At 39.1% G+C, this 26,672-nt stretch overlaps 1 protein-coding gene across 5 annotated transcripts in view; it reads left to right on the top strand.

The window, feature by feature from the left end:
- Window positions 1–26,043, top strand: part of LOC108271256 (zinc finger protein 585A) — a 30,840-nt gene extending 4,797 nt beyond the window's left edge. The window contains exons 1-9 of one of the 5 annotated variants that reach the window (XM_053683216.1): window positions 13,199–13,403; window positions 13,775–13,853; window positions 15,933–16,015; window positions 19,355–19,499; window positions 19,588–19,704; window positions 20,009–20,280; window positions 20,368–20,435; window positions 20,582–20,772; window positions 22,952–26,043. In XM_053683216.1, coding sequence (XP_053539191.1) covers window positions 15,944–16,015; window positions 19,355–19,499; window positions 19,588–19,704; window positions 20,009–20,280; window positions 20,368–20,435; window positions 20,582–20,772; window positions 22,952–24,807 — 2,721 coding nt within the window. In that variant the 5' untranslated portion in view covers window positions 13,199–13,403; window positions 13,775–13,853; window positions 15,933–15,943 and the 3' untranslated portion in view covers window positions 24,808–26,043. Of the gene's footprint in view, window positions 1–2,683; window positions 2,795–4,299; window positions 4,572–5,802; window positions 5,871–5,984; window positions 6,173–8,167; window positions 8,843–13,198; window positions 13,404–13,774; window positions 13,854–15,932; window positions 16,016–19,354; window positions 19,500–19,587; window positions 19,705–20,008; window positions 20,281–20,367; window positions 20,436–20,581; window positions 20,773–22,951 lie in introns of those variants that run through there. The other 4 variants (XM_053683218.1, XM_053683217.1, XM_053683219.1 and 1 more) reach the window with 4 other exon arrangements.
- The last annotated feature ends 629 nt before the right edge of the window (window positions 26,044–26,672 follow it).

Below are 26,672 nucleotides of genomic sequence, written 5' to 3'. Positions count from 1 at the left end.
GCGACTGCAAAGTACTTTGTGCGACTGTGAAAAAATATTTATTTGCACCAGTGCAAGTGACCTGTTCCAGTTGTATAATACAATCAGAATAAAAACTGAAAGTCCAAAATGCATCTACACCGCGCAATAGTTACTTTCACACTGCTTTTCATCTCCTCAGTCAACTGAACAAGTGTGTAAATACTGCAGAGAAGCCATTTTGATGACGAGTAACACTGCTTCAACTTCCCGATCTCACAATCTGCCATCTTTTATTGATCCTGCAAAATGACCTGTACCTGCTTGTGTAGACACCGCGGCATCGGGCGACGCCAGTAAATTAATATTAATGGTAATGCTACAACGTGGGTTTTTAATTTAAACTTCTTTACTAAATAATTCCTCACCAATCATAATCAAGAGTAGCAACTGTTATCCTTCATTCTCTTCACTAACCTGTCCCGGCTCACATGTACAGCTCATTCATTAATTTAAACTCACGGTTGCCAAATATCACTAGAAAAGTCAACTCCAGTTTCCATGTTTTGATTTTATCCTCCAAAATAACTCAATATTATCAGCAAACATGGCAACACTGTACTGGGGGAACCGATCCAAAAGGAACAACTGATAAACAAACAAGCAAAAAAATAATAAAATGTAAAGACAGAAAATGTGCTAGTTATAAATAAATAATTTAATATAAAAAATAGGCATTATAATAACTTAATAAAATGAGAAATGAAATGATGTTTAATTACTGTGGGTTGCATTTAATATCAATTTGACATTAAGCTTAGTTCGCTATCGCCTTAGAAGGCTATTAAACTTTTTCCTAATATGGATCATGTTTGTGTTTGTGGTCTACTTTTAATTAGGACTCTTTATTGTTTAAGATATTTAAAAATAAATATTTTATGCTTGTTTATTTATCAATTAACCAACAGTGACCATGAGCAGAGAGCTTACATTTACCTGTTTATGATAGACCTCCTGATTAAAGTTTAAACAAAAAAAGATTGGTATCTGGATCGGTTTCGGTCGTAAAAATCCTGATCGGCGCATCAGTAATGAACACCATTAAACTAAAGCGTTTTGCATCTGATGGGTAAACGAACTCGCCCAATATCATCCTATATGAGATTATTCAGATTGAATTGAATATAATTGAATATACACAGAGCGGTTTGAGAACTGACTCCAGCCCAGAACCATGACAGTGGGAAATGTCTATTAGTGTAGCGTTAAATATATTTAAGAGGAGCATACTTCAAACACTGAACTTTGAGGTTTATTGTATTTGTTTACAAGGTGGAACAGGTTAACTGTTGTTTTTTTGCATACAGCCTGTAAAATTAACTGAAAATATTACTTTTAGTTTAGCAGAAGGTAAATTAAAGTTATGGCTCAGACTATGTTCCTAAATTCCTAAAGAAATTGTTACCGTAGAGCCCTGTCTGATTGTTTTGATCTGTATTATATATGCTTGTTGTAGGGGGTGTATCCATTAGCATATCACATGAGCATGACCGTATGTGTGCTAGGAAGGCAGTTTACCTAAAACCCCTATCAACATCGCTACTCTGACACATCCTTTTAGACATCGTCTATGTTATATTGTTGTGGTTCGTAAACTTTTGTTTTTGGAGATGATAGAGTTGGGCAAGCACTTGTCTTTATGCTGGAAAAAAGTGCAAAACCTCTTTTCCCACAGGTTATACCATAATCTTTACCAACATGTCAGGTCAGACAGGATATATACACTCCTGGGCATTTTAATGGTCTTAACAAGAAGTCATTAATCAGGAAATTAGCAAGAATTAAACTATTAAATAAAGTAATTTTGAATTATATAGCTTTTTCCTTTGATTTCTTTAAATGTTTGTAAACTTGTGGACATTTTTATCTTATTTTATTCATACTATATTTAAATTTTTACACCCAGCCATGTATTAGTTTGAATTTACACCCAGCCATGTGTTAGTTTGAATTTTACAACAAACATTTTCATCATTATCATTATTTTACCTTTGTGTACAAGAAGACTATATAAGTGAATTTCCCAGTTTCTAGCTTTTCCAAACAAAAGTAAACGAGCAAGTGGTGGCACTGGAGGTCTCAGGAGTGCATTTGTTTAATTGTCACTCATATTCTGACCAATGTTTTGTTGTTAAGACCATTAAAAGCTAATATTAATTGCTTAAAGTTAATTGCCTTTTTTGCCCAGGAGTGTATACATGTGTATATGTGTGTATATGTGTTTGTGCATAGATTTATTTCTACTGCTCATTTCATAGGAGGGAATATACAGAGTAATGTTTCTAGAACCTTCACACACAGTACGTAAAAAAAATATGTATACTAACATGATGATGGATTTGGACTAAAATCCCAGAGATACTCTGGAAATAATTACACACCTCTCCATGGAATCCAGTCTGAATAAGGGTTTTGAGAATGATCATGAATGAGAGACTGGCAAAGAGGAAAGGTGCTGTGTTTTAAAATAAATAAATAAATAACGGAAATGTATTTTGAAAAAGTCACTAGTGAGTGAGCAGAGCTAATCATACAGTATACTTTGAGTAACTATGACACCGCAACAACCCTAAAAGGATGGGTTAATTTTCTCACACATTTTTTGTGTATTGCAATGAGCTTTTGTCCAAATGACCATTTTTAAGTGTAAATTATGGAATTTCAGATGAAGGTACATCGAGCTCCGTGAGCTGCATCACCCCTGTTGATCAGACGGATAGAGGATTCCACGTGAAGCATCTAAAGAAAGAAGAACCCGAAGATGACGAATACCTCTGTAAGACAACATGGAGCTTTAGACCAAGTGTTTAGACTTTTTTGCACCCAGGTACCCCTTTAACTGTAAAATAAATGTTACAGACCCCCACTTTACAGATTTATTTTATGAGAATTATTGTCTACAATAATATTTTGGCTATTTAATTGAACCATAAAGCTTTTTATTTCTGAATTTTAAATAAACAGAATTCAAAGTTACTTATAAATGATTTGCTTTTCAGTTATTGAGGTTTGGATTAAAGCATTCAATTCAAAGGACCAATCAAACACGAGAATAACTATAAAATTAAAAAAGTTAAACTATAAAGAACCCAATACTAATCATAATAACTTTGATAAAGGTGGGTTGTGAGTCTGCTGTAACTATATAAAAATCTCAGACTACAGAGAACTGCTGATTTCGACTCCAGTCTGTGACTAAATATCACTCATTAATCTAATAACTTAAACATTAAAGATGTGTAATTCCTGAGTCTGTAGGGTTTGGGGGTAAAACTCTATAATACACAGAACTCTTGAGCTGCTGTGACTGTCCATAACAATGATGATGATGATGATGATAATAATAATAATAATAATAATAATAATAATAATAATAATAATAATAATGATGATGATTTCGGATTCAGTGCAGATATTTCCAACTTGTCTGTCAGTGACAGTTTTGTGATGAACCAGACCTCATAAGACAAAGGTGGATATGGACAATACCCCAAAACAGAGAGGCCCGCAGAACCGTTTTTTAAAATCCCAATTCTGCCCGTTTCCACAGTTATTTTTGTTTGTACCCACTCGTGATGTCTTTTAATGTTTCTTGTCAGTTCTGTTTCCCATAATATAACCAAATTGACACCATTGCAACCCTTACAAGGACAAATCCAAGTCCTACTTCTCAGCCTATGAATCCCTGATTACATTTTCACTGTCTCCATTAATAAAGCAAACATCTATAATTGTAGAAAGACAAAGTTAGAGTGACACAACATGAGCAAAAATGAGGATGAACTACAGTGGTGCCTCTGTATAAATATGACGTAAAACATCAGATTTTCACACAACTCCGAGAAGTCGACATGGAGAATCCAATTAAACAAATGAGAAACATATTATACTTAGCCATTTTTTTTCTTTCTGTTTCATCTGTTTGGCTGGCTTTAGTCTTCCAACATCATGTGTCATGTGTCCCAGGTTTGAGCTGATTGTAGTATGTAGTCAGTTTAGCCTGTGTATGTTACTCCAAGCAGGGTCCCCCCTGCTGCACTCTACCCGTGTTCACTTGGTGCCATGTGTGTCCCAGCTTTGCAGCTTTAAATAATTCAGTGATCTTAATAGTGAGAAAGACAATGTACAGATGTAGATATAAAAAGTTATTATTGTTTGAAAATCCAGCCGGCTATCTGTTCTTAGAAACATTTTCTTCCTTTTTATCATGCTGAAGTTACATTGCCTTCTCTAAAAGCTAAACTATAAATTCTTTCCTTTTGTTGCCTGCTCTCCTTCCAGACTGTGAGGATTGCAGATTGTTCTTCATTAACAAGTGTGAGGTTCACGGCCCAGCTCGCTTCATCCCTGACACCCCTGTTCCCCTGGGAGTCCCTGACCGAGCCAGGCAAACACTTCCACCTGGTCTAGTGGTTCAGGAGTCCAGTATTCCTGATGCAGGCCTGGGAGTGTTTAATATGGGAGAGGCTGTTCCAGTTGGTATGCACTTTGGCCCTTATCAGGGAGACTTGGTAGACTGTGAGGAAGCTATGATCAGTGGCTACTCCTGGGTGGTTAGTTATTTTCCTAATTATATTTATTAGAAATTCTAAATGTTACCTTACGGTTAAATCCTTCTCTCTCAGCCTGTAACATGCTAGAAATGCTTTCACCTGAGTGTCCAAATGTAACAAGACACACATCTTCTATTATTATTATTATTATTATTATTATTATTATTATGAAGTATAAAACATAGAAAAAAGAATGAAAATACCAATATAAAATATAGAAGTATAATGTATATATACACAATACAATGTGCTATAAAATAGATTAAAAGTCTTATAATTAAAACAAAACAAAAATATACATCGATCAGCCATAACATTAGTGTGCATAACATTATCTCGTTAGAATGGCAACTGTCAAGGGGTGGGTTATATTAGGCAGCAAGTGAATAGTCCTCAAAGTTCATGAGTTAAAAGCAGGAAAAATTAGCAAATGTAAGGATTTGAGTGACCAAAGGGCCAAATTGTGATGGCTAGACCACTGGGTCAGAGCATGTACAAAATGGCAGGTCTTGTGGGGTATTCCAAAATTGTCCAAGGAAGGACAACCCATGAACCTGCGACGGTTGCCAAGGCTCACTGATGTACATGTGGAGCGAAGGCTGGCTCATCTGGTCCGATCCTGCAAAACTGTAACACAAATTGCTGCAAAAATTGCTCAGGAATGGTTTCTCAACGGATGGATCTCAATCTGATCGGGTGTCTGTGGGATGTGCTGGACAAACAGGACCATGGAGAATCCATGGAGGTCCCAGCTCACAACTTACAGGATTTTAAGGATCTGCTTCTAAGGATCTGCTTCAGAGGTCTTGCCTTGACAGGTCAGAGCTGTTTTGTAGGCACAAGGGAGACCTAAGCAATATTAGGCAGGTGTAAATGGCTGATCAGTGTATAATAAATGTAACTTGGCAGTATAAGTAAGGCAAAAAGCTAGTTAAATGTTTAAGATGGGTAAAGCATGAATTCTTCATGGTATGTTTAACATTGTTTGGGCATAAAAACAAAAAGCTGCTTTAAGTTTGATCTATGCAGTAGGAACAAGGTGAACTGATCCTAAGACAAGATTTGGAACATATTTTAATTAAAACAAAATTCTAAAGAGACAGACAGATTTTGACTCTGTTATGTTTGCTAGAACAATATTTTCATTGAAATCTCATATTTCAGTTGGGCGGCATTGGTTATGTTGTATTAAAAATGATCAAATGTAAATGTGTAATAATGTATTTTACAGATCTACAGGGAGGGGCAGTGTGAACAGTACATCGATGGCAGGAGAGAGATGCATGCTAACTGGATGAGGTGAGAATTCATTCTTTACTCTGCTTTACAGGGTGAAAAAACTTTCACCTGACACTCAATCTCTTTTCCTCACTTTCTCTGTCTGTGCTTTATCTTCCTTTGCTATTCCCTCAGGTTTGTGAATTGTTCCTGTGATAATGAACAGAACCTTGTGGCGTTTCAGTATCATGGTGGAATTTTCTACCGTTGCTGTCGACCCATTAGACCAGGACAGGAGCTCTTGGTGTGGTACACAGAGGAGTACGCCAAAAATCTCAGCATCGCATTTGGCTACATCTGGAAGAAAAAGTGCTCTGCAAATGGTGATGTTTAAACATGATTTGTATTTTGTTGGCCATTTAACTTTCCATTAACCGTTTTCTAGCCTCACTTTGGAGGACCGTAGGTGGTTTTGTCTAGCTTTACCACTAATCGCATAAACAGTGACTAACTAAACCTTAGCGGTAGCATTCTAATATTTTGAGATTCTGGATTTTTGATTTCCATGAGCTGTAAGCCGTAATCATCAAGATTAAAAGAAAAAAAGGCCTGAAATATTTTGCTTTATGTTTAATGAATCTAGAATATATGAAAGTTCCACTTTTTGAATTAAATTACAGGAAGAAAAAAAACTTTTCCACGATATTCAGATTTTTTGAGATGCACCTGTACAAACCTAAGCCATAAAGAATCTAATTTATTAGTCAACTCTTAAAATCGGAAAAGATCATTAATCATGAAGAGGATTTCTGGGGTTTATTTAAATGTTGCCATGTGTGCGCAACTGAGTTGGCCTGTTCATTACTTTGTCCCCCCCAAGTTAGGTAGTTACTGTTATTTTGAGTGTCTTTGGCTAATATCAATTTCACCAACACTACCTGTTTATACTGTCCAGAGAAACACTCCTTGATTAATGTAACTCCGTTGGGACCAAGCTCAGTTTTCATTCCCTGGTATTTTGTACAAATTTCCAGTTTCAGTCATGTGCTGGAGGATAAAATGATTCAGTTTCAACATTCATCATTCAGGATAAGAACATGTGTGCCTAGAAGTCAAGTTTGATCATTTATTTTCTGAACATTAATCACTCAGACCTAGACTTGGGAATCAGGGAAAGAGTTTTGGATGCTGAATCTGATAATATATTCTTAGGCCAAAATGAGAAGTCTTCAGCAGTGTGGCAACTGCTCCCAGACAGGTTTCAACACTATATCCAAACAATCTCATCATCGTTTTGTAGGCCTTGTCATTGTAGCTTCCACTCAATAATTATGCCCAGTACAGAAATCAAGTTGGGTGTGTCCTCCAGACATGGATAGCTGTGAAATTTGGACAGCCAGATCAGTGAAGACTACGTACAGTAATAGTCTGATCAGTGAGTTCCTTGTTGCTACTGGCTCCTTTACCACCATTGCTTGTCTTGAAGTACACTGTGGGATCTTGTCTTCATTGTTAAATCTTTAACAATTTTTCTTGGTCTTAGAAATAAAGAAGAGGTTTGATATTGACGGATGGTTTGAAAATTCTCATTTAAAACATTTAGGTACATAGTGCTATGAGAGGAGTCTGTTTTATATTTCTGGAGATGTGTCTCCATGTTGAGATCTTGTCATTTCTTTGGAGATCTATTTCGTAACACCATCTGAAACAAGCTGGTTCTGGACAGCCTGTTTTCATTCCCTGCTATTGCTAACTTGACTGGGTTATGTTGATTTTTCCTTTCAGGCCACTCAGGTGCTTGTTCAGTCCCTTGTCATCTTCACACTAGGCTTTTGTAACTTACTTTTTGGCATGTCTGCCTCTGCGTCCCATCTAACCCCTTCAACTGATCCAGAATGCAGCTGCACGACTTGTTTTTAAGCTCTCCAAGATCTCCCACATCTCTCCTGTAGCTGCTCACATCAGACTTAATGCACTAATATAATTATAGCATTTATAACAATAAACATGGTCACAAAGCAGCGTTGCATAAATTCAGAGGTAGATCCTTGCCCAAACAGGAACATGTCACCCTTGACTCTGTAGCTCTAAGATTTGCTACATCCCATTTCTGTTGGGATTTAATTCACCAATGTAAATTAACAACAGGAATAACCGGGCACCTCAATTAAAATGGGGCATTTCTCATTGGGTTGTGTATGAAACCTCACATGCCAATCCATTATATGAGATCGATATATATATCTCTAATAATATGAGTCTTCACTCCACCTAGAGCATTGCTGTATTGTGCCACTTTCTGAGTGTTTTGTTGAGGGGTAACTATTTTGTTGAATTTCACATTAGATTTTTAACATTGTTTTCTTTTTTTACTCCAGAAATGCATATTGAAACAAACCAGTGGATTAACACACAAGAAAAGCCACATCAGTGCTTACAGTGTGGTAAGAGATTTACTGAGCGAGGTACTCTCGACAAACACTACCGTATCCACACCGGGGAGAAACCGTATCACTGCTCCGAGTGTGGAAGGAGTTTTACACAGCAGAGCACTCTCCAACGACATCAGCGCATTCACACTGGAGAGAAACCGTATCTATGCTCGCACTGTGGAGACAAATTTTCAAACCAGAGTAATCTCCAACGACACCAACGTGTCCACACTGGAGAGAAACCGTATCACTGCTCACTGTGTGGGAAGAATTTTACACATCTGAGTACTCTCCAACGACACCAGCGCATTCACACTGGAGAGAAACCGTATCAGTGTCCCCACTGCGGGGAGAGATTTACTCACCAGAGTCTCCTCCAGTCACACCAACGCCTTCACACTGGAGAAAAGCCGTATCACTGTCCATTGTGCGGGAAGAGTTTTACTGAGAGGGGTGCTCTTAAGAAACACCAACGCATTCACACAGGAGAGAAGCCATATCACTGTCCAGAGTGTGGGAAGAATTTTACTGAGAAAAGTGCTCTTAAGAAACACCAGCGCATTCACACAGGGGAGAAACCATATTACTGCTCACAGTGTGGACGGAGCTTCACTTTCTCAAGTTCTTTTAGTACACACAAGTGTACCAACACAGAGCTGTCAGCTTGCAACATGTAGATTTTTTTCAAATTAAAACATAAGTCGTGAAAAAAGAAGTACACCTGATGGAAATGTTTTTTTTTGACATGTTCAGACAAGCAAACATTTGATCCTCTTTTGAAACAGCGCCTATTAATAAAGGTCTTACACTCAAATCAAATGACACATAAAATCGACATTTTGTAGTGATCTTCACTATTTAAATTAACAAAAAAACAGATCAGTCACATGGAAAAAGTAAGTACACCCCTACATTTATTACACCTTCAAATTCAAATAATTAGAATCAGGTGTTGAAGATTGGGTGCCAGTGATTAGAACCTGCTTAGGGAGTACAGGTGAAACCTGTCTTATTTATACATCTCTCATATCTAGTGTCTGGTGTTCCCTTTGTTATTGAGGTGAGTGGGGTCATCATGCCAAGATCTAAAGAGTTCTATAATGCCTTCAGAAGAAAGGTTGTGGATGCCTAGGAGTCTGGCAAGGGATTTAAGAAGATCTCCAAATTATTTGGAATACATCATTCCACTTTAAGGAAAATAATCTACAAATGGCGCAGATTTCAAAAGACTGCCAATTTGTCCCGGACTTGCTGTCCCAGCAAATTCAGCCCAAGAGCAGACTGTCTGATGCAAAAAGAAGTCTGAAGAAGTTTATGACCACTGTTTCAAAGATGATCAAATGTTTGCTGGTCCAAATATGTCAAAAAAAGCCAACAATTTCCATGGTGTGTACGATTTTTTCACATGAATGTATATTTTTGGCTTAAAGTGTTTTGTGCAATTTACATTGCTATTTCCCACTCCTTCCTCACACTACCCTGTTTGTAGTTTTCCTTATGGTGTACTGCACTATTACGGAAAATGTAAGAGGCCACTATGGGAAATGTGAAGTTGTATGTGTGAAGCTCTAACAGACAGACGTTGTTGACAAATCAGTAGGAGAAGTTCATAAATGACTTGTGTTGCAAAGCATCAAAGCATCTTCACCTACTAATCAATGAGGCAGGAAGAAATTCCTGTCCTTTCAATTCAATTGTCTTTTCACTGAGAGTGTTTCTTAACTAAATCAAGTGTGGTTAAAAAACAGCTACAAGTGCATCTTTTTATTATGTAAGTTATGGATGTTTGTCACAATGGATGTTTTGTGTATTTTATTTTGTATGTGTTGTGGATAAAAAATGTCATAAAATAAACATAAGGGAGAAGAAGGAAAAACGGGCTCCTTGACACGTAGAAGCGGGATTAGGCGGACATTGACAGATTGGAATTACGAGCAATTTAAGAGCAGTAATAGTCAAAAAAAAGTCAAAAAGAAGTGTACGAGCTGAGGAGTGCTAAAACACACACACACACACACACTCGTGCAGTCAAGGACGGGCAAGTAGACACAACACACATGAATAACTTTAATAATATCTTATAGTGATAGAGAAACTCTATAAAAAACAGAATAGTAGCATAGGCAGGACAGTAGAACTGTAATGATATTAAGAAGTTGGAAGTACAGTAAACCGCTTTTCAAGTAGTATAAATATATATAAACTAAGAAACATAGTGCAAATATGAAAATAAATTATAAACGAGAAATACAGGAAAAAAAGGAAAATATAACTTACTCATGATTCAGATGGTGAAGATTCTCGTCTCGCAAGGAAAGCCTTAATTTTTAGAGAACCATGAAGAAAGCCAGTTATAAGGGTGGCTGCCCCCCCCCCCCCCCCCCCCCCCCCCCCCACCCACCCAAGATAACGATAAGACCAAGGTCCCTCCCGGTTGTTTAGTCGTCTTGCTTACGTCATTTTTTTAACCTAGGGAAATAGGAATCCTGGTTTTTGAAAACCTAGGTAAAAGAGAATCCTGGTTTTTGAAAACCTAGGTAAAAGAGAATCCTGGTTTTTGAAAACCTAGGTAAATGGGAATCTTGGTTTTTGACAACCTAGGTAACTAGAAACCCTGGGTTTTTGTTTCCTGGGTTGTTGGAAATGCCTGGGTTCTGATTTTATGTGTAAAGTAAAACCCCTGGTTTCAATTCTATGGGTAAGTGAAATAGGCCTTTTCTGGAAACCTATGGGTTATCTAGTGTGTAAATACAGTATAAATACTGGAGCTTAAGCTCAGGGTATTGGGATCACTTCTGAGAATTCTCATCGGTGTGTATCTCGTGTGGTGGAATGAAACAATAAAGCTGGACCCTTGCTTCTTCTCACTCACGGCTGGTGTATTTTTTCTATCTCCAACTGGTCTCAGAGGTAGATGTTAGTATTGGCTTCTAAGTTGAATTTTAAATGTTTTTGGGTAATAGGCTAAATTCGAGCCAACATATGTTTGTGTAACGTCCTTTGATTTGTCTGTTATTGTAACTTGTCTTTACAGTATATCCTTTAACCACATTGTACATGGAACATTCTTGCATGGACTGAGTAAAAGAGATGTATTTTAACTCAGAATCTTTTTTTATGTTTTCTCTGACTGGTGCCACACGGTCTGACTGGCAAACTGAGGTACATTTTCATGGTCGTTTGAGAGAGAACTGTTGATAATTATTGATAAAGCAAAGCTACATTTCACCCCACCTAACTGCTAGAAACCTGAGTTTCTAAGTATATGGGCAATCTGGAGGCAGATGTGGCTTAGCTGAAATCGTTGATTCTAAAACTGAGGCCATGCTGTGCAGAAGCCAATGTCCGTCATCTATGTCTGTCACTTTCTTATAACCCACTGACTGGATGCTATGTCTGGGAGGTTTTTCCACGGTCATAATCACCCAGGAGTTGAACCATCATGCTTAACTCCAGCCTCAGTAACAACGAGTCTGAATAAGCATATGACCGGACCCATGATTAGCACAGTCTGCCTTGCTTCAGAAATGAGTCTGGATCAGCGTCTAACACAGGACTGGCTTATATGAGGCCCCCACCAAGAAACAGGCCATTGGGGACATGTCTATCCTCCTTGCACACATTATGGTGCTTGGTCTTAGTGTAAACCTAACAAAAGGGGTCTGCTTGGCTGGAAGGCAGTATGGTGCTGCATGGACACTGGATGCAGTATGGTGAATTGAAGTGGGTCCCTGTCTTTTTGTTAGTGATCACTTAAGCAAAAAGTGTGAGAGGACTCCATGCCATGGTGATAAGCTCACTTTGCATGTGTTGGTGGCCATATGACCCTGGGGTGACCTTGTGGTTAAACCTGTGAATTCTGTCAAAGGTCATATTACCAAATTTTGTAAATGAGCGGATTGACTTTGCAGCATTTCATGAGTGTGAACCTGCAGATTGTTCTTAGTTGTGTCCAGTGCATGACCTACTGAATAGTGGCCATCTGCTACTTGGAGCAACTGTTCATCTGTCATGAAGGAAAGAAATGCTCCCTTGTTTAAGCAGAGACTGGCCTACTGGGTGGTGGACGTCATCATGACATTGTATACAGTAGATGGGCTGGACACCTGCCCCCTACCATGACATGCCACTCTGAAAGGAGCATTTCCTCCTTGTGGACGTTAGTTGAAGGAATTTCTTCTCTTTACAATGGTCTGAGTTCCTGCTCATCTCCAAGCACCTTTCCACTTAATTAAAGCTGTGTCAATTCCTCATGATATGACATGGGTGATCCAGCTGCTTCTCACTGTCCCTAGTGGTCAGGAGGGGTGAAATAGAAAGCTTGTGTAATTTCTGTGAATGCTAGAGAGGTACCTTACGTTCTAAGACTTTCGTTCATCTTTGGAACACAAATCGAAGACATTTTTAATGAAACCTGGGCGATTTCTCTCCGTCCATTTACAGTCCAGTACCCAAAATCAGAGATCTATGCGGAAGTGAAGAAATTTTGTGAATAAAGACTTCATTTTATTTATTTTAGTGCACACAAAGCTTTCGTATCGCTACATAAAATTGGGATTAAACTACTGGAGTCACATGGATTACTTTTTACGATGCCTTTATGAACTTTTTGGAGCTATAAAGTTTTGGTTACTGGACTGTAAATGGAGGGACATAAATCTCCAAAGTTTCATTAAAAAAATGTCTTCATTGGTGTTCAGAAGATGAACAAAAGTCTTATGGGTTTGGACCGACCTGAGGGTGAGCAACTGAGGACAGAATTTCCATTTTTGGGTGAACTCTCCCTTTAAATTAAACAGTATCGCATTATTCAGAGGGCAGTGACGTCGACTGACAAGTCACGTGACCGTGTCGTTCGTAATACTGCATACTACACTGAAAAATAGTATATACTCACTATATAATGTACAAGTCTGTACTGTTTCTAACGGATTGATGGCTCCACGGTCTTCCAGCAGGGGGCAGTGCGCGCACCCAGTCGGCCATCCTCCATACAGTGAGAGAAAGAGAAGAAGACGAGCAACGGGTTTCCTTATTTGAACATCTCGGGTCTGTGAGCGAGTTGATCATCTCTACATCAGAATATCTTTGACAGGGATTTACAGTCCCAGTTTGGGTTGAAGAGAAAAGCTGGCTGTGTGGATTTGAGGAGTTTTATCACCGTTCTGTTTTAAAGCCTGAGGTAAGTTACACTAACTCTGCTACCTGAGCTGCTCGGCTGTCTCACACCGGTTTATAATTCCTGTTTAAGTGCACTACATAGGGTATGAAATAATACCGGATGCACACTATATAGTGAACTAAGCTACATAAAGCTGTTTAGGATTAAGCCTTAACGAAATGTTATTGAAGGTTTATTTGCTCAGTATAATTTGATTTACAGCGCTGCAAAAAAACAACTAAATATATATATTAAGGTTAGTAAAACAGTATATGAATAATAAGTAGGGTTGTTCCGATCGGTATCAGCCGATAATCACATTTTATATTTTATGGGTGATTCTCAATATTCAAATTAATGCTTCCTCATTTCCTCGCTCCTCCGCCCCCCAGCCCGTGACCCGGAAATCGATCGAAGTCAGCCATCTTGAAGGACATATCAATTCTCTAATTGCACCAAGAGGAACTGGGAGTGAGTAAGAGTGTGGGAACACACAGGTGTATCCTGTGAGGAAGTGTTTATTGTCGACAACCCCCCCCCCCCCCCCCCCCCCAAACATCTGTCACAATCTCAAACAAAAAGTCCTTTAATGATGTGATGGAAATTTGTGTGAAAAAAGTATTGCATTGAAATAAGTATTGTAATTAATTGATCCTTACATGTTTGAAGCTACATTAATTCATCGAGGAATGACCCAGATATTTCAAATAGTATCAGTGCATTTTGCTTTATTAAGAATGTTGTTATTAACCAAACTCCTGAGCACAGTCATCATTAATTGACGTCGCTTTGGAGTGACGTTTGAGAGCGCGAGGATATTCCGTTCGACCTGTTTCGATTCCTCTCACCTTGTATCCCCCTTGTATCCTAAGGGGCTGGAGCTACGATGCAAGGAAAGGAAGCAAGTCAAATGTATTTATAAAGCACATTTAAAGACAAAAGCTGTTGATCCAAAGTTCTGTACAAAACATTACAATTCATCACGTTAAATAAAATTATAACACCAAGAAGAAAAATAAGTTTTAAGAGAAGATTTAAAAATAGCTAAAGATGGAGCGGACCTCATGTGAAAAAGGAGATTGTTCCAAAGTTTGGGACCAAGCACAGAAAAGGCTTGAACACCCTTTCTTAGTACGACAACAGGGGACAGATAAAAGAAGTTGATTACATGACCTCAACACTTTAGTAGGAGAGTAAAGGTGAAGAAGGTCAATGATGTACTGTGGAGCAGAACCGCAAAGAGCTTTGTATACATAAATTCGAATTATAAAATCAATTCTAAACTTGACGGAAAGTCAGGGAAGAGATGCCAGCGTAGGTGAAATATGATCCCCCCCCCCCCCCCCCCCCCCCCATTTTGTTCCCTGTTAAAAAAGGATGAAGCACCTTATGACTCGACTGGTAGTCTGTAAATTTGACCAATCTCACGAACCGATCACAATTTGATGACGGAAAACACATGATGACATCAAACTTTAGCGCTGCAGTCATGTGATCACCAGTGTATAGTTGTTACACGCCATTTGCCACATATTTTGGAAGACCTATTGAAATGTGCATTGTAAAATGAATGTTGTGCTTATTTATGTGATTCTCAATTAAAACAACAATCTACAACATTACTGTAAATAATATAACCGAGGCAACATCTGTGGTATTACTTTTATCCGGGGGGGAAAAAAAGGTTAACAGTGACGGTCAACAGAGAGCTTACATATCACTTATATAAAGCTTGAGCGATCGGGACCGGTATCGGCTGCAAAGATCCTGATCTGAGCATTCCTAATAATAATAAAGCAAAAAGAAAAAAATAGAATAAACATGAAATAGTACTGCAGATATATTGAGAATATCCAGTTTAGTAGACATAAATATTTTTAGTCATGATATGGTTGTTAATTTGCCATGTCTGAACATGTATCTGTTTAAAGGAGATGATATTATTATTATTATTATTATTATTATTATTATTATTATTAATAGTTGTTGTTGTTGTTGTTGTTATGGACACAAGAAAAATAAATAGTTCACATGATGACAGATGTTCAATGAACAAACAGAAGACAGCAACACGTATTTATAATACGTACATATTTAATTTGGGGCTCAAAAGCTATTCCGTAGTTTGTTTGTTTTTTACCCTAAACATTAACTATTGTCTTTGCAACAAATAATCAGATGGTGGTCCTGAATTGAACTGAGTTAGTCAGAGAACTGAGATGCACAGTGCCATTGTTTTAAATAATGCTGATAAATTCAGGAACAGGAAAAGATTGCAAACATGGTTTGCTGCTAGGATCACAAACTTCATTAATCAACTGAGCTTTTCACTCCTAGAACAGTTAGAAGTTTCACTAAGTAATGCTCTAGGCTGAAACACTGAGCTCATTATCATTAGAGCTTTTTTGTGTGTTTAATATTTTTAATAATTATTATTTGTATTGTGTCTCTTAAACACAATCGCATGCACAGGAAGAAAGTTTAATTGCAGTGGACAAATGATACTTGACTATGCCACATTAAAGGTTCTCCACTATCACACCCCTATAGACATTTTTGTAATGGACTCTGCAGAGGCTGAACTGTGGTCTGTAAAAGAATCTCCACACACTCCTGCTGTGCCACATTTACAGGTAACAATGATTTATTTATTTAAATTTTTTTAAATAACTGTCTATTTTTTACTTTTAAAGCTTTAAAACTGAACATCTGTAAGTTTTAGCTAGGGCTGTGACGGTGGCCATGACAACCGCACCACCGCGGTGGTAGTTTGCCACTGCGGTGGTGTCACACCCCACGCCACGTTAATGTTTCTGCTTGAGTGAGCACTATGACAAGTACAATGTTTTGTATACTAGTGTAATAATAAAAACAGTTGCAATATTAATTTGTATTTATGGCCTACCACATAGTGGGAGATTTTATGTTAATACACAGATTACATATTCATTGCCTGTTAGTTTGGCGCGCGTTTGAGCGCTGCAAAATTTGGTCAAGCGAATTCTGTGATTTCACTTCGGGGTCTGCAGCTGCGATGGATCTCGTTGGGAAACCAAATGTTACATCGGTAATCTGGGAACATTTTGGATTCATGCCTAACGAGACAGGGGGGAGTGTTAAACGGGCAAACAATATAAATCTCAGGAGCCCTTTCCAGGCATGTTACCCAGCTGCGTTTGATATTTTATTTAATGTTTAGATTTCTAACATATTATTTAGGTTACCGTCCTGCTGGTATTTTTTTCAAGTTTGATAGGCTTGTGGTATATTACACTTGTAAAATAAATAAAGTATTCCTCAGAGAAATGTGCGGCCATGTTTCATCTCTTTATTATCCACTTCTTCTCCTCCTCTCCTTCTCCGTCTCTCAATCTGTGTGTGTGTGTGTGTGTGTGTGTGTGTGTATGTGTGTATTGAGTTGTTTCACTGACGGAAGTGCTAAAATAAACGCGCACATTTAGTTACAAAACAGATGTCTGAGCCTCATTTAATTTTTTTATATTTAGGTTTTTATTTAATTTAAGCCTATAAAATTATTTAATATTATATTATATTATATTATATTATATTATATTATATTATATTATATAGTGATATAAATTTCACTTTGGTTTAGTCATTAACCACTACGGTGGTAAAAAGCTACCACTTTCACAGCCATAATTATAGCACAATAATGTCTTAAAACAAAAGCACAGGACTTTCAGGCATGAGGACTGATGACCATTGAGTTATAAATGAGTTACAAATGTAACTTTTCTGCTGCTAAATGTAAAAAACTGAGCTCCTCTTTCACCACCTCAGTCCGATACAGCAACTCTAACACTCCTGCTGACCAAATCCCTTTACCAATCTCACACTCTCTTTTTCCAACATTTGTGATTAACAACACTTACATACACTTCTCCACCAGGGATAACGTCTTTCCCCTCACCTGAGCGTCCCACTATTTTAGGGAGACAACCTTGGACTTGGAGAGGCTGATTTTCATCCCAGCAGCTTCACACTCCGCAGTGAAAAGTTTGATTGTGTGTCAATCTGGTTGGTATAGTGCCAAAAGAATAATAAAAAAAACCCCAGCATGGCCTCCTGAGTTCATCAAAGTGGTGTTTCCATTGCGCAACAATATCCCCAACACTCTGGAGCACTTGCTCAACAGACCTTGTTTATGGGATTGCTTTCTCCTTCTGAGATGCCAAAGAGTCTTTGAAGCCATATTGCAATTGAAACCACGATGCTTTGAGATTTTCCCACTCCAACTGCTTTTGCTGCAGCCTTTCTGCCTCTCCTATGCCTCTTGACTGAATCAGCAGAGCATGATCGTCTGTGAACGTGGAAGGCCTTACCACTGATGTCTGCCTTTAAGATTGAAAACTTGAACATAATCTGTTCAGACTTGGTTTCCCCAGCATTACAGTTGCGGCATTTTGGAGACGTCTTTATCCAGAACAACTTGCATAACTGCTTTGTAGTTTCTATCAGAAAGTCACCATCAATCTAGGTAGCTACTAGGGATGTCACGATAACCAATACTTCGGTACCAAGTCGGTACCAACATTCTTAAAACGTGACGGTACTTGTTTTTCTGCAGTAACCTTAGTACCGTTTGTAACAGAAGTACCGAGGTTGCAATTCTTCCGGACCTGATGGGGACAGCAAATACAAGCAAGTGTTTTAGTCGGTCCACAAGTGGTGAAGAAGAAGAGGAACGCCTACAAGCACATGGGAAAAACTACAGAAGTTTAGCTTAGCTTAACAAGTTTAGCTCCGCCCCAACTTGTTGAGAGGAAAGCTAGTATCGGTTTCCAGTGTGCAACCGATGCTATCGTTTACTTCAAACAAAGCGAGGAAATGCCTGGAATTTGGCGAAGCACCTGAAAGACGGTCCTATATTATGTTTGTTTGAGGCAGCTGGCATTGTGGCCGTGAAACCAGCTAACGTTATGCTCCATGTAATGTTTGCGATAGCCAGTTATTTGTTAATGACCCTAACGCATTGCAGTGTTGTAAACTACCTCTGAGTGGGCCTCCATGCATCACCATTCAGCCCGTGTCCTGTCTGCTAAATGTAGCCTAATGTCTCTAATAATTATTCAAATGTTCATGCTTTTAATAAATCATTTTGGCCTGCCACCATATCAGTGAATTTAAACTAATGCTTGCATTCAGAGTATAAGGTGTGTGTGTGCGTGCGTTTAGGAGTGCACCTCCGGAGACTCACTGTCAGACAGTGTTTGATAACTAAAATACCCTCTCCCCCCCCTCCCCCTCTCCCTCTCTTTGCCAATATCAGCCAGAGGAGGATGTCCTCCAGGAGAGTTTTTTTAATTGATTTTTTAAATTTTTATTTTATTTTTATACCACACCGTGATATCGACTTTGGTATCGAGCATCGTGTACTTTTGGTGGTATCGGTACCGCCTACTAGATTTTTGGTATCGTTACATCCCTAGTAGCTACTGTAGATCAGGGACTAAGAGTACCATCAGTCTAAAACCCTGTTTGGGAGGTTGGGACAGTATGAAAGGAAAACACAAGACAAGTAAAAGAGCAACCTAGTTGTTTTTTTTTTTTTTTTTTTTTTTTTTTTTTTTTAAGTTGACAATCCAATAACAGTCCATTAACATTTCACTACTTGAGTTCCCAATCTGGGAGGCTGTTCCTCCCAATCTCACCAAGTATCTGTATGAGTACTGATGTTCCCCAACCTGGGACTACTGAGCATCCCCATATTTTGTGGGATTCCTAGAGTAGGAGAGAGACCACCCTTGTACTGGAGCCTGTACTGGATGTAGTTACTATTTCAGGCTATTTTATACGCTGTTCATCCTGCTGCAAGGTGGAAGTGTTTTCCATAGCTATTGTAACTAGCTTAGGCATAATAGATGTATGAACTTAAAACTAGATTCTGTATACAGATTATATATTGTTTTTCTTGGCTAACTAAAATATTTTTGCTCTTTGATCATTAGCATTCTGAAGATGTACATACAGATACTTGTACCACTGGTGGAGGGAGATGCACTATGGAAAACATCACCCCCCTCCATATGCAGAATGTAATGTTTCTGAAGAAACCTATAAAAGAGGAAGAGTCTGGAGATGAAGACTACATCTGTAAGACCATGCACTGCAGTCCAATCTGGGCTAAACACCATTTTCCACCCCCAATATTATTTTTTTGTTTTATATTTCACATTTTTAGATGGAGGTGGAGGTTCATCGAGTTCTGTGAGCTGCATCACCCCTTTTGAGCAGCAGGATGGAGAATTTCAGATGAAGCCTTTAAAAAAGGAGGAAGCTGAAGATGACGACTACCTCTGTAAGACAATATGCCATCTAAGAGTCTAACTAAGAATTTTGTACGTTGTGTTTTTACTCCTAAGTTGCACGGTTACTGAGTCAGTAGAGCAATAAACTCTAAAAATGCGATGTTTTGCACTACTGCAAGCCACTCTGGAAAGCCTAGCATAGTAACTCCATAGTAAGTTAGAAATGTTATTGGATTCAGTGTGAGTGTTTTGTACGTCTCCATTATCAAGCCACACACTTTTGCACCTTTTTTGAGTGAAGGTTTTATTAGCTTGGACATAATGCCTTTCCTTTGTTGCCTGCTCTCATAACAGACTGTGAGGAATGTAAATCCTTCTTTATCAACAAGTGTGAGGTTCACGGCCCAGCTCTCTTTATCCCTGATACCTCTGTTCCCCTGGGAGTCCCTGACCGAGCCAGGCAAACACTTCCACCTGGTCTAGTGGTTCAGGAGTCCAGTATTCCTGATGCAGGCCTGGGAGTGTTTAATATGGGAGAGGCTGTTCCAGTTGGTGCACACTTTGGCCCTTATCAGGGAGACTTGGTAGACTGTGAGGAAGCTATGAATAGTGGCTACTCCTGGGTGGTTAGTCATTTTCTTAATTATTCATTTATTAGAAATTTGTTATTATCATTAAGTCTTTAATTGTCATCTATATAAACATTTTTGCAGATATACAACGGCAGACAGTCTGAGAGATGCATAGATGCCAGCAGCGAGATGCGTGCTAACTGGTTGAGGTGAGGAAACCTGCTGGGTCTTGGACCTTTCTTTAGAGTTGTTTATTTGGACTCTTCCCCTGCTGATAATGGAACTTTTCCACTTGCTTTCTCTCTTTGTGTCCTTTATTTCTCTCTTTTTTTATATTTCTTTGTCATTCTCTCAGGTATGTGAATTGCGCTCGAAATAATGAAGAGTGCAATCTTGTGGCATTCCAGTATCGAGGGGAGATTCTGTACCGTTGCTGTCGACACATCGAACCAGGACAGGAGCTCTTGGTGTGGTACGCAGAGGAGTACAAAAAACATCTCGACATTACATTCGAACAAATCTGGAGGAAAAAGTGCTCTACAGATGGTAATGTCCAAAAATTGTCATTTCATTATGCTTGTTTGGTCTTAAAATTGATTTCTGGATATAAAGCTGAAATGAATTATGCCATGTAAGGATTTCCATATCCTCACGGACTTGATTCAGCACATCAGCCAAATAGTAATCACTTTATTAGCTGAGTGAGGAGTGTGAGAACTAAACATTGCATGGTGCAAAAGGTACTTGAGTCCTGTGGATACTCCTCAAAACCCTACAAACAGGTTAATATTTTACAAAACAGTTTTACAGTGACTTGTAGCATAGCCAGTCACATCTCATACTGATGACAACCTCTTTCCTGTTCCTGCTGTGATTTCGATTTTTCACTTGCAGCCCGAGTATTCTATTTGTAAGCTCCTAAATTGACCCTATCAAAGGTGTTATACCTGAGGTAGCTGCTAATCTCTAGGGGCTTCGAGACAGCCATGACATTGTCTGGGTAAAAAAGCTCAAGCAAAAAATAAACTACCTCATGTGTCTTAGTTAGTAATAATTGCTACATGTAATCTTACCTTGTGGACTTGTAGTTTGTTTTTTTCCCGTGTCCTTACATTTCTAGGAGCCTAAAATTGGCTCACTGGTTAAGGCTACTGATTAGAAGATTAAAATCAGCACCACTGCCAAGCTGCCATTGTTGGGCCATTGATCAAGGCCCATAACCTCCAACCTTTTGGTTGTAAGTTACTTTGCACCAAAGTGTCAGCAGTGGCATTGAAGAAATAGTCACATAATGTCATAACCTTAAAGGTATCATCAGACGTTCCTGATGTTACTGTATACAGAGAGTCTGGTGATCAGTAATTAAGGTTTCTCTATGATGACAGTGACCTGAGGTTCACCCTGGTGTTATGTTAAGAACTTTATGGATGGGTGCCCTTTATCAGCCGGAGGTGGTATTCCTTCCTCAAGCTCTAGTTTTCAAGTACCAGTTGTCTCTTAACAGTGAGGCAACTTATTTTCTTTGACTTAGTAGACCTAGTTCTGTTATTTGGCTTGTCTCTTGTGCAAACAGATCAGCAGATACATCAATCATGAAGGCCACATGAGGTCAGACACCTCTCTTTGCTTTGCCTGGTAGTTCCTCCAATGGGCCCATTATGCAGTTAGTCTCACTGAGAGTGACTTTCTTAGAGGGATGGTGGGATGGGCAGCAGATGGCCGCATTCAGAAATTTGGTAAAATTTTGCTAAGGTGATGGTGGACCTTTTTGCCAGTCAGCTCCTTGCCAATTGTGATCCTCTCTAGCAGGAGGATGCACAGGCCCACATGGACCTCATCAACTACTGTATGCCTTTTGTATTTCTGCCTCAAGTGCCGATTCTGCCCATGTCACACAGAATTCAATATGTCCTTAATATTGCTGGTCAGCTCTTGGTTTCCGCAGCTACTATGGTAGCAGTCTGAACACCCTGGCTGATTAATTTCCAAGCAGATCTCCTGTCCCAAATGAACACAAAGCTTTTGGCACCCCAGCCAGGTCACCTGTGCTTGTGGGTTCAGTGCTTGGATGAAAGTGTGGTGTGAGTATTGCGATCTTGTAGTTGAGGAAACACTCATGAATACAAGAGCTAGATCTGGTGCACTGCCAGGTTATCAAAATACTTTTATTCATGGACTGCAAGTCCCCATCTACACTAAAGGTGTATGTGGAACCTCACAGCACCAGGAATCACTGTGCTCTTTCTTTGGGGTAGTATATATAAATATATATAATGAAGTCTAATGTTATTTACAGATGTAACTGTGATAACTACTAAGCATCCTTGTCAGTCAGAACCATTGATGACCTGGTAAGAACTTGCCCACAAATGTCCACAAAATGATAGATATATAACAGCAAGATTCGTTGCATACTCATTCAAGCCATACGTCACTTTGTGACTTTGCAGATGATTCTCGCATTTGTAGGGTTCATAGTAGCACTGTTTCCAGATTTGCAGATTACTCCGAATCTGCAAGATGCTTTTCATGTGAGAAGGGTGTTTATATTACTGGCTGTGTCAAACTATATTATTTTCTTGGCATAAAATCTTAGTGTGTGCTCACCTCCCACCTCTGGTCACCTAGCACACACACAGCTATAATTACTTTGTGTAGGTTTGGTTTTATTACATTCAATGTTGCTATTTTGTCTCTCTCTATAAGCTTCCTTTTTCTGTTCTAGAAACGAACAATGCTTTGTGTCCACTCTCCTATACGTCTAAAATTGACCTTCACAAAGACATCAAGAGATGCCATAATGAGGAGTATGTGGGAACGCTGGACTCAGAAGAGATTACTTGGAATACTTTGAAATCAGGAAGCTCCAGGAGTCAGAAAACTGAATCTGATACCTTCCATACCAACATCTCTCATAGCCAAATGCAAAAAGGATTTCCATTCGTACAAGAGAAAAGCCGTACAGGAGAAAAGCCCTATCAGTGCCTACATTGTGGGAAGAGATTTAATCGAGAAAGTACTCTCCAAACACATCAACGTATTCACACAGGAGAGAAACCGTTTCACTGCTCGCAGTGTGGAAAGAGTTTTACTGAACAATGTCATTTCCAAAGTCACCAACGCATTCACACAGGAGAGAAGCCGTATCTCTGCTCCCAGTGTGGGAAGAGCTTTACCCATCAACGTAGTCTCCAAAGACACTACCGTATTCACACAAGAGAGAAACCATATTTCTGTTTACAGTGTGGGAAGAGTTTTAAACTACAGCTAGATCTTGAACTGCACAGGTCCGTTCACATGGGAGAGAAACCGTATCACTGCTCAGAATGTGGGAAGAATTTTACTCACCAGTGTAATCTCCAAACGCATCAGCGCATTCACACCGGAGAGAAGCCGTATCACTGCTCACTGTGTGGAAAGAGTTTTACACAACTAAGTCATTTCCAAATTCACCAGCGCATTCATACGGGAGAAAAGCCATTTCAGTGCTTACAATGTGGGAAGAGATTTAATCGAGAAAGTACTCTCCAAACACACCAACGTATTCACACAGGAGAGAAACCATTTCTCTGCTCGCAGTGTGGAAAGAGTTTTACACAACTAGGTCATTTCCAAATACACCAGCGCATTCATACGGGGGAAAAGCCGTATCAGTGCTTACAATGTGGGAAGAGATTTAATCGAGAAAGTACTCTCCAAACACACCAACATATTCACACAGGAGAGAAACCGTTTCACTGCTCACAGTGTGGAAAGAGTTTCACTGAACAATGTAATTTCCAAAGTCACCAACGCATTCACACAGGAGAGAAGCCGTATCTCTGCTCCCAGTGTGGGAAGAGCTTTGCCCAACATAGTACTCTCCAAAGACATCAACGCATTCATACAGGAGAGAAGCCATATAATTGCTCCCAGTGTGGGAAGAGCTTTACCCATCAAAGTAGTCTCCAGCGACACAGCCGTATTCACACAGGAGAGAAACCGTATTTCTGTTTACAGTGTGGGAAGAGTTTTACTCTACAGCAGGATCTTGAACTGCACCAGTCCGTTCACATGGGAGAGAAACCGTATCACTGCTCAGAATGTGGGAAGAATTTTACTCACCAGTGTAATCTCCAAACGCATCAGCGCATTCACACCGGAGAGAAGCCGTATCACTGCTCACTGTGTGGAAAGAGTTTTACACAACAAGGTGCTCTCCAGCGACACCAACGCATCCACACAGGAGAGAAACCATATCAGTGCTTCTGGTGTGAAGAGAGATTTGCTAACTCTGGCAATCTTCGACGTCATCAGCTAATCCACACAGGAGAAAAACGGTATCGCTGTCTACAGTGTGATAAGGGTTTTATTGAAAGAAGTGATCTTGAGAAACACAAACGTGTCCACACAGGAGAGAAGCCGTATCACTGCTCGGAGTGTGGCAAGTGTTTTTCTGAGAATGGTGCGCTTAAAAAACACCAGCGCATTCACACTGGAGAGAAACCGTATTCCTGCTTGAAGTGTGGACGGAACTTTACTTTCACAAGCTCTTTCAGAACACACAAGTGCACGAACACAGACAAGTTGTTGTTGGGTTGACAGGATTGGTGTAAACATTTTATTTTTTAAATGTATTTTTTTAAAATATTTATATTTTTAGCATTTTGCAGGCACCCTTATATAGGGTGAGTTACAAAAGTGCTTTGTAGTGTCCACTAAAAGGTATCCTGATGCTAGTACAAGTAGGTCGAAGTCTAAAAATACAATAAAGCTAGAATCCTCTTAGAGAGGAGTTAGTACAACGAGTTTGTTTAGCAAAAACAGTGCACAAAAAAAAGTCAGTCTTGGTGAAAAAGTAGGTCTTTAGTCTTTGATTGAAGACAGAAAGCTGTTCAGACTGCCAGGGGAAGTTCATTCACCACCTGGGTGCAGGTTTGATGAGGTTTGATGCATGTCTTCCTTGTGCCTTGAGGGATGGTGGGTCCAGTGGAGCAGTGCTAGAGGCTGGAAGGGAGAAGTTTCTTCAGGTAGCTGCTGTCCATTGTTTTCCATCAGCATTGCAGTGATGTGAAAACGCATGCAGATGAAACTCGCAGAGAGAGCAAGTATAGAGGACATGACATCGCCAAGATAACGAGTATAGAGGGAGAACAGAAGAGGACCCTGCACTTTACCTTGTGGGACACCATCTCCTCCATGTTACCTGATATGACCGTTCCTCCAGGTAGGACGCAAACCAACGGCATTCTGTGCAACAAATTCCAAGTCTCTTGAGAATGGACATTAGATGCTTGTGATTGTGTTATAGGCTGCTGACAGGTTAAAACGCATAAGACTGATTACTGTTTGACTGACCTTTTGGCATAAAACCTCTCAGTAACAGCCATAAGGGCAGCTTCTGTGATGAAATAATGATGAAAAATATATTGGGTGTATGGGAGGGAAGAAATTTTCCCTCCTTCCCCTATTCCTACACTGCATAATCCCCTTCCTTTTCTAGTTCCTTAACATATTTTTCATATAGCTTTTCCTGAAATCCCAACCCCAGTCCTTCCTCCCACTACCTTTATGCTCTTCCTTACAATGTATTGCCTTACTACAAAAAGAAGATTTTGCAAGTTTGAATCTCAGGTTGACTCACTGATCTGCCTTTTTTGTATTAAATTAACTTGAGATTAACTTGAAATTCTGAAAGTACTATTTAATTTTAGGCACACTATCATCTGACTAGCATCCTTATATTTGTGAGGCTCAGACTTGTATTGTTTATGAGAGATAAATAATAATGATGATTATTGTGATGATGAATAATCATAATAAAGATGATCAAATGTTTGATTGTCCAAATATGTAAAAAAAAAAAAAGTCACCAATTTCCATGGGGTGTACTTATTTTTTCCCATGACTGTATGAATCTAAATGAACACGTATTTATAGCAAAGTTATACAAATTGACCACGAAAGATTTAGAAGTGAATAGTTTTTTTTTTTTTTTTTGAGATTTACAATTATATTGTGAATCACTTTCACAAAGCAGCCCCCAAATGTAGTCTCCCTTCACGTTCTCACTATATTGTCATTATTAGCGCGTTCAAAGTCCAGTGTATCCTTTTGGAAGTGCTCACCTTTCTACTCTGATTACGCTCCCATGCTCTCCTTGAATTTATCAAAATGAGCATTAAGTATATGAACTTTGAGAGTCACCCTGTAGCCCATTGTGTCATAGTTCTCCACCAGAGTCTCAACCAGCTCCACATAGTTTTTGGCTTTGTGATTGCCCAGGAAGCCCCAATGCACTGCAACAAAGCAGTTCCAAGCTTCTTTCTCCTTACTTGTTATCTTCTTGGGGAATTCCTTGCACTCAAGGATCTTCTTAATCTGTGTTCCAACAAAGACACCAACAATTTAGGAAAGAAGTCTTGAAGGTACTTGAAGGCTGCTGACTCCTTATCTAGTGCTGTGAC

This window comes from Ictalurus punctatus, chromosome 10 (assembly GCF_001660625.3).
Source record: "Ictalurus punctatus breed USDA103 chromosome 10, Coco_2.0, whole genome shotgun sequence".
NCBI lineage: Eukaryota > Metazoa > Chordata > Actinopteri > Siluriformes > Ictaluridae > Ictalurus > Ictalurus punctatus.
The sequence above is the reverse complement of the archived record's forward strand: the minus strand, read 5'-3'. Positions and strand labels throughout refer to the sequence as shown.